This window comes from Anomaloglossus baeobatrachus, chromosome 6 (assembly GCF_048569485.1).
Source record: "Anomaloglossus baeobatrachus isolate aAnoBae1 chromosome 6, aAnoBae1.hap1, whole genome shotgun sequence".
Taxonomy (NCBI): domain Eukaryota; kingdom Metazoa; phylum Chordata; class Amphibia; order Anura; family Aromobatidae; genus Anomaloglossus; species Anomaloglossus baeobatrachus.
This window is the reverse complement of record NC_134358.1, coordinates 11,095,338-11,113,221: the sequence shown is the minus strand read 5'-3', so window position 1 is coordinate 11,113,221 and position 17,884 is coordinate 11,095,338. Positions and strand designations below refer to the sequence as shown.

The window sequence follows — 17,884 nt, the reverse complement described above, 5'->3', positions numbered from 1 at the left end:
TTCACCACCACTGCTGTCCCCCTCCGGTAAGAGAACACCAGACTATAAGACGGACCCCATTTTTCTTTTTTTTACCTTTTTTATGTCTAAGTTTGGGGTGCGTCTTATAATCCAGTGCATCTTTTATAAAGCAAAAAATATGGTAAATCCAGGATTTATATTTGTTTATGGGAGATGTCCCTGTGGAATAGGTTATTATCATGATCTATGGGGAGATAGGTTTACTGTTGGGGATCCCTTTGTATCAGTATATGGTTTGGTTAGGATAAGGCGTCTATTTAATGTATAAGTATCTGGGCTATGTTTAAATATAAGGGAGGAGGATTCCTTTAAATTGCCCCTATGTTTTAACGATATCGGCATGTGATTTATTCACTTGGGCTTTTGTATGTTTATAATCCTATATCTATGGCCGTTGAAGTGTGGGATTTCATTAGAAATGGGATTTCCTGTATTGGCAAATATGAATAATGTATACCGAGAGGTTCCATATTTCTTTTTTAGATTCTTAATGAATTATTGAAATGAATTTGGCATGCTCAGGAATCCTTTTAATAAATCCTCCTGATGAACCCCTTGGTTTGTATAGACAAGGGGGAAACTCGTCGAGGTGAAGGTCAATTTGATATTCAAAGCTATCAATCAAGCACAGTATGTCTGGTCTGAATTAAGTAAATGGAAGTTGGATATACTAATATCTTAATCCTGCTAATCCATGAAGATCGGTGAAGTGTCTCCTTTAATCATAGGAGTTTTCAGTGGATATGTAATGCATATATGATCCATCTATCAAGAGTCTGGACATTACTAACCCATATTAACGAATATCTATCTTACTGGACTTTTTTACTGTTGTTTTGCTTGTTAAAAAATCTAAAATAACAGGTCAGGTGATGGGCAGATGCTATAGTGTTAAATTAAACAACGATCTCATGAAAAGCCTGCATATATAGATAAAAATATAATTAAAGTCCCAAATAATAAAATATATCTAAATGGGGAAAATTTAAAATTAACAACATTCACAAATATTTTATTAAGGGGGGACTGTGGAGGTCGCCTGAGCTTGTTTGTTCAAACGAAATAAGAATATCTGTGTATATAAATAATCAAAATGTAGATGTAGTTGCATAATTATCTGTTTGTCTATGTAGCCATCGCATAGACCCATAATATATTTCTAAGCTGTATAGTCATGAAGGAGTTAACCAAAGATAATGAAGCCAGAATGTGAAGCTGCAAAGTCTTATCAGTAGCTTTCACACAGAAAGAATGTACAAGAAACAAACAATGTGCTGGGAGAAAATAGGGAGTGAAATACTTCTTACTCCCTTGTTCTAGCTTCAAGGTTAGAGATGCAAACTGTATAATTGGGTGTCTTGCAATACACGAGTTCAGTTGGTGATGCTGGCTCAAGGATAACATGTCTCATGTAGTCATTGTCTGATACATTAATATCGGCTCTGATATATACAGCTAATACGGCTCCGTCTCTGATATCCCAAACGAAGACTCCATTAGCAGTCTTCACCCAAGTTCCTCCCTTGACAATATCTCTGACCTGTTGGGAATGGCCTAAAAGGAATTCCATTATATATATATTTAACGGAAGGGCTATTTCCAGTATTTTGAGATTAGTCTCCACTATGATGTCAATGCCAGTGTGATTAATGATCTGTGGATACTGATAAGTATCAATACAGCTTGGTAAAGGTGGCCCTTTAGTTACCTATTTTTTATCTAAGGTATCACCAATTGGGTTGTTATTGGAGCCATTTATGGAGGCAGATAAAGGCTCCTCTGCCTTTATGGATGGCTTTGAATATATATCTGTATAATAAGGTCATGTATATCAGGTGTAATTGTTTAACTAATTACCTTTGACCTATACCATTCTTCCTGTCTTCTGTCCATCTAATTTCTTCTATTGTTGAATTGTATGCAATGTGATGGGTCAAATAAAAAATTGGATGTGAGTTGGGGGTTGGTGGAAGGAGGGATATCATCTGTTATTGGATTTGAATGTATGTTTGCATGTTTATATCACTGTTGATATCTATGTGACTGCCTAATTGTGATGCCATTTGGTGTTGTATGTCTATGGGTGAATTTTAGCAAAAATTAATAAAGGTTATTTTTAATAATATTTTGTGGTCTTTTTGGATACAAAATTGTACATGGATCCCTAAACAATATATAAGGAAAAGTTAAGTAGTATCTCAGTGGGCAGGACCTTGTGGGTGGTATCTCAGTAGGCAGGTCTTCAAGGGTGGTATATCAGTTGGGAGACATTTGTGTAGTGATGTTTCAGACCTAACCCCTGCAAGGTGGTATGTCTTTAGGCAGGTCTTTTTGAGGTGGTATTTCACTAAGTATGTCTTTGTGTAATGGTATGTAAATGGGCAGGACCTTATCGGTCGTATCTCAGTAGGCAGGTATCTAGGTAGGCAGCTCTTTGTGTGGTGGTTTCTCAGTAGGCAGGTCTTTGTATGGTGGTCTCTGTGGGCAGCTCTTTGTGTGGTGGTTTCTCAGTGGGCAGCTCTTTGTGTGGTGGTCTCTGTGGGCAGCTCTTTGTGTGGTGGTTTCTCAGTGGGCAGCTCTTTGTGTGGTGGTTTCTCAGTAGGCAGGTCTTTGTATGGTGGTCTCTGTGGGCAGCTCTTTGTGTGGTGGTTTCTCAGTAGGCAGGTCTTTGTATGGTGGTCTCTCAGTGGGCAGCTCTTTGTGTGGTGGTTTCTCAGTAGGCAGCTCTGTGTGTGGTGGTTTCTCAGTGGGCAGCTCTTTGTGTGGTGGTTTCTTAGTAGGCAGCTCTGTGTGTGGTGGTTTCTCAGTGGGCAGCTCTTTGTGTGGTGGTTTCTCAGTAGGCAGGTCTTTGTATAGTGGTCTCTCAGTGGGCAGCTCTTTGTGTGGTGGTCTCTCAGTGGGCAGCTCTTTGTGTGGTGGTTTCTCAGTAGGCAGCTCTTTGTGTGGTGGTTTCTCAGTAGGCCGCTCTTTGTGTGGTGGTTTCTCAGTAGGCAGGTCTTTGTATGGTGGTCTCTCAGTGGGCAGGTCTTTGTGTGGTGGTTTCTCAGTGGGCAGCTCTTTGTGTGGTGGTCTCTCAGTAGGCAGGTCTTTGTATTGTGGTCTCTCAGTAGGCAGGTCTTTGTATGGTGGTCTCTCAGTAGGCAGGTCTTTGTATGGTGGTCTCTCAGTGGGCAGGTTCTTGTTCGTAGTATCTCAGTGCGCAGGAGCTTTGTGATTATATTTCAGTGGGAAAGATGGGAATTCAAAGGACAAAGATAGCAGATGGTATATTAATGGATAAACCTAAATTGAAGCAATATTTGAGAGACCTTCAGTGGACATGACCTTCATAGTTGCAGATAAGCGGCTGGGGTGGGTATGGGTGAAATTGAGCATTAGCCATATGACAGTTTATTTTTATTGAAATACACCTTACAACATGTTCAGAAACCCCCCCTAAAGATGGGATTTTTTTTTTTTTAGCACAATAGAAATCATCATCGCGTCTTCAGTACGGATATCACAATTCTCTAAACCACTTCTGGTGTCAGTTCTTTGCAAACAAGGACCATGAAAGTGGCAATCCGTGAATGGAAACTTGCTCATCTCCAGACATTTCATTTTCTTCCTGGAGTAGTCCTCCTTTCACAGCTGACATTTTGTTGCATTGTATAAGTGTAGGTAGGAGCTAGTAGTCTGGAGTCCAGCACTGCGCTGCTTCGATGTTTTTAGCTCACAGAGGATTGTCTACTCTGATACATTGCCACAAGTCTTCAGCTGTGTGATTAGGACTGGATCCGGACAGGGTATCCGATGTGTGTAAGAATGGTTCCCATTCGCTGTGAGCAAGCAGAGATCTTGAAAATGATGAGTAATTGAAAGTTTTTCATCTTTCTATTATTATACAATAGTGAAGCTTTATCGGCACAGGCCATTTCCATGTGTAATCTGGAGGAGCCGCTCGCCCTCACGTCTTCTTTTAGGTGGTGGAGGACACGGCCCGAGGTTCAGCACAGACCTGGGAGAATAATATAGCTTTGTGCTTGTTCTGCTTCAGCATTCTACAATCCTGACGTCCTGTTCCTGGGGGGAGGGTGAAGGTGAACTTCTGAAGCAGAGCGGAGAAGAGGAGGAAGATTTCCATGCGGGCCAGGCCCTCCCCGGCACAGATCCGCTTCCCTGACAGAGAGATTACACGCAGCTGATTATTCTGTGGTGTAACATATTACTACATCCATGAACATTACCCGCCCCTCATCCTCATATCAATTAACGCTAGAAGTCCCAGAGAGGGGTCATTTAACATTTCTACCATTGGAATCCTATGGAGCTCGAAATTCCTGGGACTTCTAATGTTAACTCAAATTTATAGGAAACACCTCACCTGCAGAAAAAGCCATGAAAGCCGGTTTTAGCTGAAACTGTCCCTTCTCATCCAGGAAATGCCCAGGATTGAAATCTTCTGGGGTCTCCCACTGGGTAGGGTCAGACAGCACTGATGATAAGAACGGGATTACTGTTGTCCCCTGCAAAGATATAAGCATTATATAATGGAAGTATAATGGGGGCCTTCTAGCTACTGTATGTAATGGAGGGCATCTATCTGTGAATGTGTATAATGGGAGGTGTTTATTAGAGATGAGCGAGTACTGTAATATTGGTATTCTCTATACTCATAACGAGTACTTTGTAATATTCGTGAATTCGTTATGAATAGCGAGTACAATACAAGTCACTGGGAAATGCGAGTAATTTTCTGCTGGACCCAACAAAGAGGTCTGGAGGCCTGAGGAAAAGGCTGCAATGGAGGGGAAAGTGATGACACTGAATGGGGACAGCCTGGAGAATACGCCCTCTTGCATTTCTGACATACACCGTGTGCAGAATTATTAGGCACGTTGTAATTTAGAGGATTTTTTTATTATTGATCAACAACTATGATCTCAATCAGCACCAAAAGACTCATAAATATCAAAGCTTAATATTTTTGGAAGTTGGAGTGTTTTTTTTTTTAGATTTGGCTATCTTAGGAGGATCTGTTTGTGCAGGTAACTATTACTGTGCAGAATTATTAGGCAACTTAATAAAAACCAAATCTATTCCCATCTCACTTGTTTATTTTCACCAGGTAAACCAATACAACTGCACAAAATTTAGAAACAAATGTAACGCCCTGGCCTATCAGGTCGTCACAGGGTATTGTGCAATCTGCCCTTCTGCACAGTATCCACCCTCTTTGGTTACGGATGCCAGTCCTTTTAGTGTTGTTAACAGCTTGGCCAATCAAAATCCTAGGAACACTTCCCACTTGAACCTACCAGACACACCATTGGGAGGCCTGAAGGGAATAGGGCCGCCCACATGGGGGTTGGTGAGGGAAAAGTGAGGACAGTGAGAGTTGAGAGTGAAGGAGAGAGGAGGAAGTGGCTCTCGTGAGGAGAGGCCATGGAGGAGAGCTCCTGTGTACTAGGTGGCAGACGTTGGTCTGGGCCAGGTAGGAGCTGGAATCCGGTCGCAAGGGCCAGTGTCAAGGGGCACGGACTGCTGGGGAGGGCAGCCGGCGGCCTTGAGCCATCATCGGGCAGGGGCCAGGGCACGGCGGGGTACGTGGACCCCAGGCCGGAAAGTAGCTTCACGCGTTCCGGTAATTTATCCGACGGGGGTGAAGACTTCAAGTGTCAACCCCAACCCACTCCAAAATCGGGGTACTAGCGCACCGATGGGATAGGACTTTCCCACTACAGTACAAAGAAATCCTACGCGTGAACCCTGAGAGCAAGCTCACTCTTAGACTCGAGACTAAGGTGCCAGGGATAGGGTCACAGAACAACAACAACTCCGAAGGCATGGATCCAGGCGTGCTCCCCGCAGGCTGCAGAGGTGCTCAGAACTTTGGTTTACAAGCTGTCAGTGTGGTTATTCTGGGACTGAGTGAGTACATTGGAAACCCCTGTTCCTATTCCCCAATGGCACCCAAACACCATCCATCATCAATGGGCCTCGGGACACAAACCCCCTACCCACGGAGGGGTTAAACATCAGGCTGCCGCACCATTGTCACCGGGCTCCCCAACAGCAGCGGTGGTCCCTCACATTACCACGCACCGTGGGTGGCGTCACGAACTTTCCAAAAAACCCCTGTACATATTCCCCCCCCCTTTTTTTTTAATCGAGTGGCCGCGCGACCCCCAGGTCCCGAGACCCCTTGAGCCACCGCGCATTTGGATTCGAGCAGCGGCAGCAGCCCGGCTGCTCGCTCGGAGGTGGTACATAAACATTTCTGACATGCAAAAAGAAAACCCCAAAAAATGAGTGCCCAATATAGCCACCTTTCTTTGTGATGACACAACAGCCTACCATCCATAGATTCTGTCAGTTGCTTGAATGTTTACGATCAACATTGCATGCAGATGCCACCACAGCCTCCCAGAAACTGTTCCAAGAGGTGTACTCTTTTCCCTCCCTGTAGATCTCACATTTTATAAAGGACCACAGGTATCGTGTTCAGATCAAGTGAACAAGGGGGCCATGTCGTTATTTTTTCATCTTTTAGACCTTTACTGGCCAGCCACGCTGTGGAGTAGTTGGATGCATGTGATGGAGCATTGTCCTGCATGAAAATCATGTTTTTCTTGAACGATACCGACTTCTTCCTGTACCACTGCTTGATGAAGTTGTCTTCCAGAAACTGGTAGTAGGTCTGGGAGTTGAGCTTCACTCCATCCTCAATCCGAAAAGGTCCCACAAGTTCATGTTTGATGATACCAGCCCATACCAGTACCCCACCTCCACCTTGCTGGCGTCTGAGTCGGAGTGGAGCTCTCTGCCCTTTACCGATCCAGCCTCTGGCCCATCCATCTGGCCCATCAAGTCACTCTTATTTCATCAGTCCATATAACCTTTGAAAAATCAGTCTTCAGATATTTCTTGGCCCAGTTTTGACATTTTATCTTATGTTTCTTGTTCAGAGGTGGTGGTTTTTCAGCCTTCCTTACCTTGGCCATGTCCCTGAATAGGGCACACCTTGTGCTTTATGATACTCCAGTAACGTTGCAGCTCTAAAATATGGCCAAACTGGTGGCAAATGGCATCTTGGCAGCTTCACGCTTGATTTTCCTCAATTCATGGGCAGTTATTTTGCGCCTTTTTTTGCCCAATACGCTTCTTGCGACCCTGTTGGCTATTTGCCATGAAACTCTTGATTGTTCGGGGATCACGCTTCAAACGTTTGGCAATTTCAAGACTGCTGCATCCCTCTGCAAGACAGCTCACAATTTTGAACTTTTCAGAGCCCGTCAAATCTCTCTTCTGACCCATTTTACCAAAGGAAAGGAAGTTGCCTAATAATTAAGCACCCCTTATATAGGGTGTTGATGTCATTACACCGCACCCCTCCTCATTACAGAGATGCACATCACCTGATTTACTTAATTGGTAGTTGGTTCTCAGCCTATACAGCTTGGAGTAGGACAACATGTATAAAAAGTATCATGTGATCAAAATACTCATTTGCCTAATAATTCTGCACACAGTGTATGGTTTCTGGGTTGCCCTGAAGCCACACGGAAGCACTTAAGACCCTGCAGTCTGTCGCACTGCCCTGGCCAGCCCTGCAGTAACTCACACAGCAGTGTGCAATGTTGTGAATACATTTGCTTTAAGTTCTAGTTTGGGGTTCCCTCTTGTGGCCAGTGCTGGTAGTGGAGTTGGCTTGCTGAATGGGAACCAGACAACTGAGGATGACTGACAATCTGGTTTTTCTGACTGGGCCTATATAACTGAGTAGTGCTCTCTTGTTCCTTGCCGGTGCTCAATGTTGTCTCCTGTTTGCTAAGGATATTCTGAAGCCAGCCCTACCTTCTGTGTCTACCAGAACTCCTTACAGATAAGTTTGGTCTTTGTACCTCTGCTGGTTTCCACTTTCTTGTTGTTTTTTCTGTTTAGGTACTAAGGCTTATTTTCTGATTTTGCTTGTGTGGAGTTCCGGATGGAGTTGGATCATTCCCTGCTGGGAATGTCTGTGTACCTTGCTCCATATTCTGCTATGTATTTTGTTTTGTCATGCTTGGTACTAATTTCAGTCCCTCATCTATATTAGTGTTTTGCTTGGATCCCAGTAATACCAGAGTACTGATATAGTGGGGGCAGAGTCTGTGTGGACTCAGTATTTTTCCATATCAGGCATGTTGGTATTTTCTAGGGTTTTTATGGCTGCAGACAGTGCTCTTTTCTATCCTTTCCTATATAGATAGTTTGGGCCTCTTTGCTGAATCTGTTTTCTACCTGTGTATTGAGTTTTCCTACATCGCCGTAATCTTTACATGTGGGGGGCTATCTATATCTTTGGGGACTGCTCCGAGGCAGATTAGCTTTTCTTGTATTTCCCTCTGTAGGAATAGTTCGTTCTCTGGCAGTGTCTAGGCGACTAGGTCATCGTAGGCATGTCCCACGGCTACTTCTAGTTGTGTGTCATTATTAAGACTGCAGTCCGTTAGATTCCAACCACTCTGGTAAAGTCTGGGTTTCCTAGTTTACGGTCCTTTTTCTGATCCTCCTTGGTCACTGATTCATAACAGTGCGAGCAGTTGCGGGGATGACGAGTGCCGACATCAGGAAATTAGCTCAGATCCTTACCTGCTGTGATGATCTCTAATGAACTTGTGACGTCAGCGCCGCTCGTCACTGATTTCCATGACGCCGCGTTTTCACATCGTCTCGTGGGCAGCCCGAGAATGTGACTAGCAATGACGTCACAAGCTCACGGGATACTTCGGGTGAAAACGCGGCGGCCATGGAACTCGAGCGCTGACATTACGAGTTCAAGCGGAGTTCATCACCGCAGGTAATTAACTCAGTTAACCTCATGACGTCAGCGCTCGTCATGCCCTGCAGTGTCCTGGCCTGACCTAATGATGTTAGCTCAGGACAGTGCACTGCTCTCCCAGCCAATGAGGAGCATTCTGTTAATATGTGTAACTGGGTTAAAAACTGGCTCAGTGATAGGAAACAAAGGGTGGTTATTAATGGTACATACTCGGACTGGGTCTCAGTTCATAGTGGGGTACCACAGGGGTCAGTATTGGGCCCGCTTCTTTTCAACATATTTATAAATGACCTTGTTGGGGGCATGCGGAGTAGAATTTCAATATTTGCAGATGATACTAAACTCTGCAGGGTAATCAATACAGAGGAGGATAATTTTATATTACAGGGAGATTTATGTAAATTGGAGGATTGGGCTGAGAAGTGGCAATTGAAGTTTAATGTAGATAAATGTAAGGTCATGCACTTGGGTAGAGGAAATAACATTTATGATTATGTACTTAATTGTAGAACACTGGGTAAAACAGACACAGAAAAAGACTTGGGTGTATGGGTGGATGGTAAACTTCACTTTAGTGGACAGTGTCAGGCAGCTGCTGCCAGGGCTAATAAAATAATGGGATGTATTAAAAGAGGTATAAGTGTTCATGAAAAAAGTATAGTTCTACCTCTGTACAAGTCACTAGTGCGACCGCACTTATATACTGTGTACAATTCTGGTCACCGATATATAAGAAGGACATAGCTGAACTGGAGAGGGTGCAGAGAAGAGCGACTAAGATTATTAGAGGAATGGGTGGGCTGCAATACCAAGACAGGTTATTAAACTTGGGGTTATTTAGTTTGGAAAAACGAAGGCTTAGGGGGGATCTAATCACAATGTATAAATATATGAGGGGACAGTAGAGAGACCTTTCCAAAGATCTTTTTACACCTAGGCCTGCGACTGGAACACGGGGGCATCCGCTACGTCTTGAGGAAAGAAGGTTTAATCATAATCACAGAAGCGGATTCTTTACTGTACGAGCAGTGAGACTATGGAACTCTCTGCCGCATGATGTTGTAATGAGTGATTCACTACTAACATTTAAGCAGAGCCTGGACGCCTTTCTTGAAAAATTTAATATTACCAGTTATGTATATTAGATTTTATGTCAGGGTATTGATCCAGGGAACTAGTCTGATTGCCGGATGTGGACGAAGGAAGGAAATTTTTCCCCATTGGAACTTGTTTGCCACATTGGGGTTTTTTTTGCCTTCCTCTGGATCAACATGTTAGGCTACGGGTTGAACTAGATGGACTTAGAGTCTCCCTTCAACCTTAAAAACTATGATACTATGATACTATGACTAGGACACTATGAATCGTCGTGGGACCCCCTAATTTGATTATGCCAGACCCGGACTTGTTTTTTCTTTTCAATAAATTGGTGAAAGAAAGATTGTGTTGGGGAGTGTTTTTTCAAATAAAAATTCTTTTGTTAGCTATTTTTTTCATTATTGATTTGGTTAGTGATGTCAGGTATCTGATAGACGCTGTGACATCACAACCCCAGGGCTTTATTCCAGGTGACATTACACAGCTGGTATCAACCCTATATATTACTCCGGTTGCCACTGCACCAGGGCAATGGAATGAGCTGGTCTGAAGCTCCAGGATCGGCGCATCTAATGGATGCGCCACTTCTAGGACGGCTGCGGTTTGTTATTTTTAGGCTGGGGAGGGTACAATAACTGTGGACCTCCCTAGTCTGAGAATACTAGACTAGAGCTGTCTACTTAACCTTTGCTGGTGATCCAATTTGGGAGGGACCCCACGTTTTTTTTGGGGGAAAATAATGAATTTGTGGCTAAAAACAAGGCCTTTCGTGACAAAGGAAAGGCACTAAAGGGTGCAAGATTTCAAAATGACGGGGAGTTGGGACATCATAGATGTCTTTCTTATCTATCTATCTAGCCATCCATCCATCCAGCCAGCTATCTATCCATCTAGCTTTTGACTGTATGTAACCCTCCTTCCGGTTTTTTGCGGTCTGCAAAAAAAAACGGAAGGCACACGGATGTAAAACGGGCCATATACGGAACAGAACAGATGCGGTTGTCACACATATGTGCATTGTTTACAAAAATTAGCCCTATGGCTTGAGTCATGGTTGATGCAGGGAGTCACCATCACAGGGGCCTCCGTTGACAAATAGTAGTTAGACTGGAGTAGGAGTAGGACTGTCCTGGTTTGTCCACTGCACAATGTGCTTAGTATTTAAAAAAATTAGCCCTATGGCCTAAGTCATGGCTGACGCAGGAAAGAAACGGCTTTTTATGGGAGGGTGTGGACGTTACCAGCAGTAGCCAAAATGAACATTTTGGGGGAATTTAGTTTGGCTTGCTCTCATCTAGAGGGATTGCAAACTGTGGATAAATCCAGTCCTTGTTGAATGTAATCAGAGTAGGTCTGTCTGCATTTTCTGTGGAGAGGCGTGAGCGCTTATCAGTGATGATTGCCCCAGCAGAACTGAAAACACGCTCTGACATCACACTGGCAGCCGGGCAGGCCAGCACCTCCAAGGCGTATAAGGAGAGGTTAGGCCAAGTGTTCAGCTTAGACACTCAATAATTAAAGGGAACGGAAGCATCAGAAAGGACACAGGTATGGTCACTTAAGTACCCCTTGACCATGTTGTGCAACTTCTCCCTCCTTGGCATTGTTACAGGCACAGATAGCCCTTGCTGATGTCCTGGTTTATTGAAAATGGCCCGGTTTGCACACATTTCCCCCCACCTCTGCCGCCAGCGTTGTCTGAGGGTGATGTTTTCAGCAACTGATCTACAATGACCCTCTCGAAGGATTCCATTGTACAACCCTTTGGTGACTGCAAAAGGAGAGAAGGAAATTTGTCCTTGTACCTTGGGTCCAGAAAGGTGACCAACCAGTATAGGTTGTTGGATAAATTGTGTATCATGCGAGGGTCTTGCCACAGACACGTACATCTGAACTGTGCCATGTAGGCCTAGCTGCAAACAGGCAAAGGTTCTGTATCCCCACCAGGAGGATCAATACCCATCCTCTCCTCACGCTGACTCGATGCCTCCTCCTCCTCCACCTCCTCCTCTTCAGCACATCCATGCTGAACAGACATGAAGCTGTAGTTGAGAGTCCCTTGTGTAGCATTGGGAGTCCCCTCGGTAGCACAGAAAAACAAGTCTTCTTCCTCATCATCATGTTTGTTTTTAGGTGGACCTTCTGTTACGTCACCACCGGAGTCCGCTCCGGTGACTTCTGCTCGGATCGCCAGGCGATGCTGTGTTCCTGCTGTGGATAGTGCTGGTGATTGGAGAGTAGTCGATGCCAGCGGCGCCGGTGGGCGCAGGCTCCGATCATCCACTGGGCTGGGTTTCCTTGGGATCTGCAGTACCGCTGGCTCACTATAGGTGGCATGTGTCTTCCACACCCTTCTTTATTCCCCTCCTGTGTGCTGACCACTGCCAGAGATAGTTCTGATATTCTGCTACCTGTTCCGCCCTGTTCTGTTTTGTGATTCTGACTTCTGCTTGTTTCCTGACTACTTCTCTTGCCTGCTGTTTATGTACCTCGCTGCCCGATCCGGATTTGACCTCTGTTTCGTTTTCTGATTACATCTTTCCCTGACGATTCTGTCCCTGTTCTGCAATTCATGGTTTGACCCTGCCTGACGACTACTCTCTCAGACTGCAGCCTTCCACAGGTAGTGATCTCCAGGGCCCTGTGTAATTTCAAATCCCTGTATAAGGGGTTAAAGGGTTTCAGGGTTCTGGGGGTCCTGCTTGGTGAAGTGGTTTCCCTCTAGCCTGTCCATTACAGCCAGTCTGAGTCTGTGGATCCAGGCAGGCGTTACACCTTCCTGGTTACGGTGTTGGTCAGAGCATGATTGAGATTGTTTAACACGTGCTTGTGTAACGCGGGGACGGCAGAATGGGAAAATAGTGGCTGCTGGGAACACTGACACTGTATCATGGGGCAGCCACAGCCAAAAGATCACGAAAACACTGTGTTCCCACAAGCCTAAACAGCAACATCTCCTTGGCTAGCAATTTGGCAATGTGCGAGTGTAGGTTTTGTGTCTGTGGGTGTGTGGCTGGGTATTTACACTTCCTTTTGAAACTCTCAGGTATGGACAACTGGATGCTTTTCTGGGACAAGGAAGTGGATGTGGTTGATGTTTGCTGTGTCTGTGTAATCGCAGCTTGTGGGCAGGATGTATGAACGCCTGCTTCCTGGACAGTAGATTATGAAGGACGTAGCACAGGTGACATCGCAGTGGTTTGACCCGCAGACACAAATTTGGTACCCGGGTGTTCTGCCCACCCACTAGGGTGCTTGGCTGCCATGTGTTTCCGCATACTGCTGGTGGTCAGGTTGCCTTTGCCCTGGTCTCTGCTCATCTTGATATGGCAGATGCTACAGATTACAATATTAATATTTTTCTCTGAAGGACTTTCAGAAAAAAACTTCCAGACAGCGGCTGAACACCCCCTTGCCCTGACTTGGGCCACATTGGAGGTGCTCTTTGGAACAGCTGACCGAGGTCTCACTCTGGACAAACCACTACTCGTTGGTGCCTGTGTTGGTGCTACATATCCATCTTCCTCTGTGTTGCTGTGTCGGCTGTGCATGTCAACGGTCTAGGTCGGATCAATAGACTCATCATCGACCACCTCGTCTTCCATCTCATCCTACTTCCCACTTGAGATTGTAGGCTTACCTGATGGCAACTGTGTCTCATCATCATCAGTTTCCACCTCTGGAGACCGTAAATCAGGTTCATCAAATTGGCTTTCTTCTAGCCGTAGGTCCTCAAATACTTGCGCATCAACACATGCCACCATCTCTCCAGGAAGGAAGGAAACAAACTCTAGCAAGAGACAATTTGAATAATTCCCAGAGGGGCATTGCAGCTATAAGTTCCCTCACTGGCAGCCAGACTGGTTTGTCAGGTCTTCGCAAGGAGAATAGTCATCCTTGTGGTCCCCACTATAGCTTCTCATAAGCCAGATTGGATACCATACTTTGCACTGACGAGGCGCAATCACCCCGAAACACTGTCTGCAAATTGGGGTTTTGATCTGGTATAAGTCCTAAGTCATATGAAAGGGCTTGTTAAAAGGCCACTTTTTACATATAGGATTGCTACTTCCAATAGGTGGCGCTAGAGCTTGTCTCCTTCCTCCCTGGAGAGACAATTTGACTGTGTCTCCTGTCACCCGATACATCAATCCTCTGTCCCATATAATGCGGACCAAGACCCTTCTTCGGACACTGCACTCTACAACCCCTCTAGCGATGGGTCTCCCCGTAATTCCTCCCTGATGTCATTTACCTCTTTCAAGTCATGTTCTGTCAAGGTAACAGGCATTGTATTTTGTGCATTCTTCACCATTGGCGGGGAGGTAGCCGTCATATTGAGATCTCTCTTTTACATGTTTGCTGATGCAGTTGGAACCGATCTTTGTCCCTGGGTTATGACATTGGCCTAGTAGCACCAACCTTGCTCCTAGGTTGTTTCCCAGCAACACATCTACCGGTAGGGGCTGCACTGCTCCTACGTCCACCATTCCATGACTTTGACCCCAGTCTAAATGTAGTGACACCTCCAAAGGTTCAAAGTTTATCCTCCTGTTATGTTGTCTAACTTATGGCTGGCAGCAACAAAACATTGGTCCGGTAATAGATGGACTTTGATCAAAGTGACTGAAGCGCCAGAGTCACAGAGCCCCACAGCCCCCATGCCCTCTACCCAGTCCGGCTAATTCATGATTGCTGAGGTGTCCCACCTAGTCTCGGACACTTGTCCTTGTACCACATATGCCTTTTCCTCTTCCGGTTGGTGTAGTGGAATCTTCTCTCCCCCACCAGTCCAGCCCTAATTTAGCACAGTGGTCACCAGTAGAAAATCCTACTATCTGTGGCCGGATTAGGATCTGATTATTTACCGCAAAAGTTGGTGATCCTGCCATGGATATGTAAATGATCGGATGGCAAAAACCATTCTCTTCCTGCCCATCAAAGCCTAATTCAAGTATTGGCATGGCTGTGATTGGCCACTGTAAAAAAAATTAGAAGTAAAAGGGGTACAGCAGTAGATACTTACTGAGTCTCCCGCGGCTGCAGCGCTGCTTCCGGGTCTGACAATGATCTCTAATGCATATTCACTGCATTCCCCATTAACTGGGATCTCTGATTGACTGCTGTAACCAGGGCTGTGGAGTCAGTAAGCCAAACCTGCGACTCCGACTCCTCAATTTTCCTTGCACCGACTCAGACTCCGACTCCACGACTCCCACATATATTGCTTATATTTAGGTGAAAAATTTATTGTAGCACAATGTGAACATCAGACATTTAATCATTTTTATGATACAATAATCAAGATATTTGGATAGAACATAAAATATATTTATTGAATACAACTTTAGAACACAAAAAAACTAATAAATTGTAAATATGTAATACACTATGTAATATACAGTAGATTGCATATATATCTTGTATATATATTACATATTGACATTGTATTACATATTTACAATTTATTAGTTTTTTGTGTTCTAAAGTCGTATTCAATATATATTTATGTTCTATCTAAATATCTTGATTATTGTATCATAAAAATGATTAAATGTCTAATGTTCACATTGTACAATACATTTTTCACTTAAATATAAGCATTATACTAAATATCATTTAGTATGTTTTTGTTGAAAACTGTTTGCCACTTACATAGTTTATTACATAGTGATATATATATATACACACACACACACACACACACACACACACACACACATTATATATATATACACACACACACACACATTTTACATTTTATATATATATATATATATATATATAACACTATATAATACACTATGTAAGTGGCAAACAACAGTTTTCAACAAAAACATACTAAATAACATTTGTGCAGTCCATGTATTTGTTGTAAAAAATAGAATTGCTTCCATCAGATCCTCCTTCGTAGATGACCTCAAATCTGACGAAATAATTTTAAGGGGTACTTTGCACGCTGCGACATCGCTAGCCGATTGTAGCGATGCCGAGCACGATAGTCCCCGCCCCCGTCGCAGATGCGATATCTTATGATAGCTGCCGTAGCGAACATTATCGCTACGGAAGCTTCACATGCACTTACCTGCCCTGCAACGTCGCTCTGGACGGCGACCCGCCTCCTTCCTAAGGGGGCAGGTGGTGCGGCATCACTGCAACATCACACGGCAGGCGGCCAATAGAAGCGGAGGAGCGGAGATGAGCGGGACGTAAACATCCCACCCACCTGCTTCCTTCCTCATTGCAGGCGGGACGCAGGTAGGAGATGTTCCTGGCTTCACAAACCGCGATGTGTGCTGCCGCAGGAACGAGGAACAACATCGTATCTCCTATTGGTGCGACATTATGGAAATGACCGACACTACACAGATCAACGATTTTCGACGCTTTTGCGATCGTTTATCGGCGCATCTAGGCTTTACACGTTGTGACCTCGTTACCGGCGCCGGATGTGCGTCACTTTCCATTTGACCCCGACGAGATTGCAGTAGCGATGTCGCAACGTGCAAAGTACCCCTAAGGCTAGAGAACAACCTCTCTACAGTAACTTGGTTGGAGGCAAGGCCGTAAACACATGGGCAACATCTCTAACAATTTCCAGCTATAAAGGAATTGCCTCATGCACAGTCAGTTTTGATGAACGGTTGAATTTTTCTATTATTTGAGAGCAAGTGAAAAATTTTGCTGAAATCTGGGCAATCTGCTGCTATAGGAGATGGAGTGAAATCTGGCCAATCTGCTGCTATAGGAGACGGAGTGACATCTGGTCAATCTGCTGCTATAGGAGACGCAGTGACATCTGGTCAATCTGCTGCTATAGGAGACGGAGTGAAATCTTTTTCCTTGCGGCAACACTTTGCCTGCTCCATGTCATCCAAATACTTGTCAAAGTTAAACTCCTCATCTGGTGAGGATGGAGATATGGCAGCAGTAGCACTGTCAGGCCCCAAGTCATCTTCCACCTGGCAGTCCTGTAGCTGCTCATCCTAACTGCTACCTCAGTCAAAGCTGCTTTTCTTTTAGTAAGCTGTTGATCATCAAGCAGTATACGATGACTTGGGTGCACACACAGCTGCCAGAAGAATTTTAATTTTCCAATAGCCATGTCTCTCTCCGTTTCATTGAAGCAGAAATGCCATCTGCGATTAAACCTCCTCTTTGGGACAGGCAAAATAGCAAGCTCTTCCACTCCCTTATGAAAATGCCAGGAGTTAAATCCTCAGCTTATAATTTTTTAGTCACGGTAAATGGGTGATTAAGCAATTCCTTCAATTCAGCCACCTGTGTCCATTGACCTTCATTTAGGGTCACCTGAGGGTTCACCATATCTATAAGAAACGATTTTAGTTCAAGCAATCGCTTAATCATTAAATAAGTGCTGCCCCACCGAGTGGCTTGATAAACAATTGCACGTCTCTTCAAGATGGAATGAATTTTAGGGGTTCTGGCGGCAATAACCAATTTCCTCACTTTTCTAATCAGATTTCCAGCATGTCCCTCTTGCAGACTATCTCTTATTGCCAGCTGCAGCGTGTGCACAACACAGGGCATGTGATGAATTTGAAAGTGTTTTGAAGCCGCTTCAACAAGATCATCTAATCCTAAAGTAGCATTTTGCTGTTCTTCTGTTGTAATATCAGTTTGTTCCTCAGTTACATGAACAGCGCTGTGGCTCCATCTCACACATACTAAATCCTAAATTTAGTTCTAGCTGTTGTGCATTACTCTCATTCATCAGTTTAATTGTACTTATCATGTTTGAAGCATCGTCCGTTACAATAGCAAGAACCTGTTCTTTTTTTTTAGTTCGTAGTCTTGCAGAACTTTTTCCACTAAGGCCTGGAGAAACTGGCTGCTGTGATGAGCTTTACTATCTGTTACTGCCAGTGTCTTACTAACAATTTCTTTTTTGTCACAAACATATCGAACATTGATGGCAAAATAATGTAGTGAAATTCAGTG

At 44.3% G+C, this 17,884-nt stretch overlaps 1 protein-coding gene across 1 annotated transcript in view; it reads right to left on the bottom strand.

The window, feature by feature from the left end:
• Positions 1 to 3,487: 3,487 nt before the first annotated feature.
• Positions 3,488 to 17,884, bottom strand: part of LOC142243803 (cytochrome P450 2C8-like) — a 103,514-nt gene continuing 89,117 nt past the window's right edge. Inside the window, exons 9-10 of the mRNA XM_075316007.1 lie at positions 4,385 to 4,526; positions 3,488 to 4,179 (exon numbers count right to left, since the gene is read on the bottom strand). Of these exons, the coding sequence (XP_075172122.1) occupies positions 3,980 to 4,179; positions 4,385 to 4,526 (342 nt within the window). The 3' untranslated portion in view covers positions 3,488 to 3,979. The remainder of the gene's footprint in view (positions 4,180 to 4,384; positions 4,527 to 17,884) is intronic.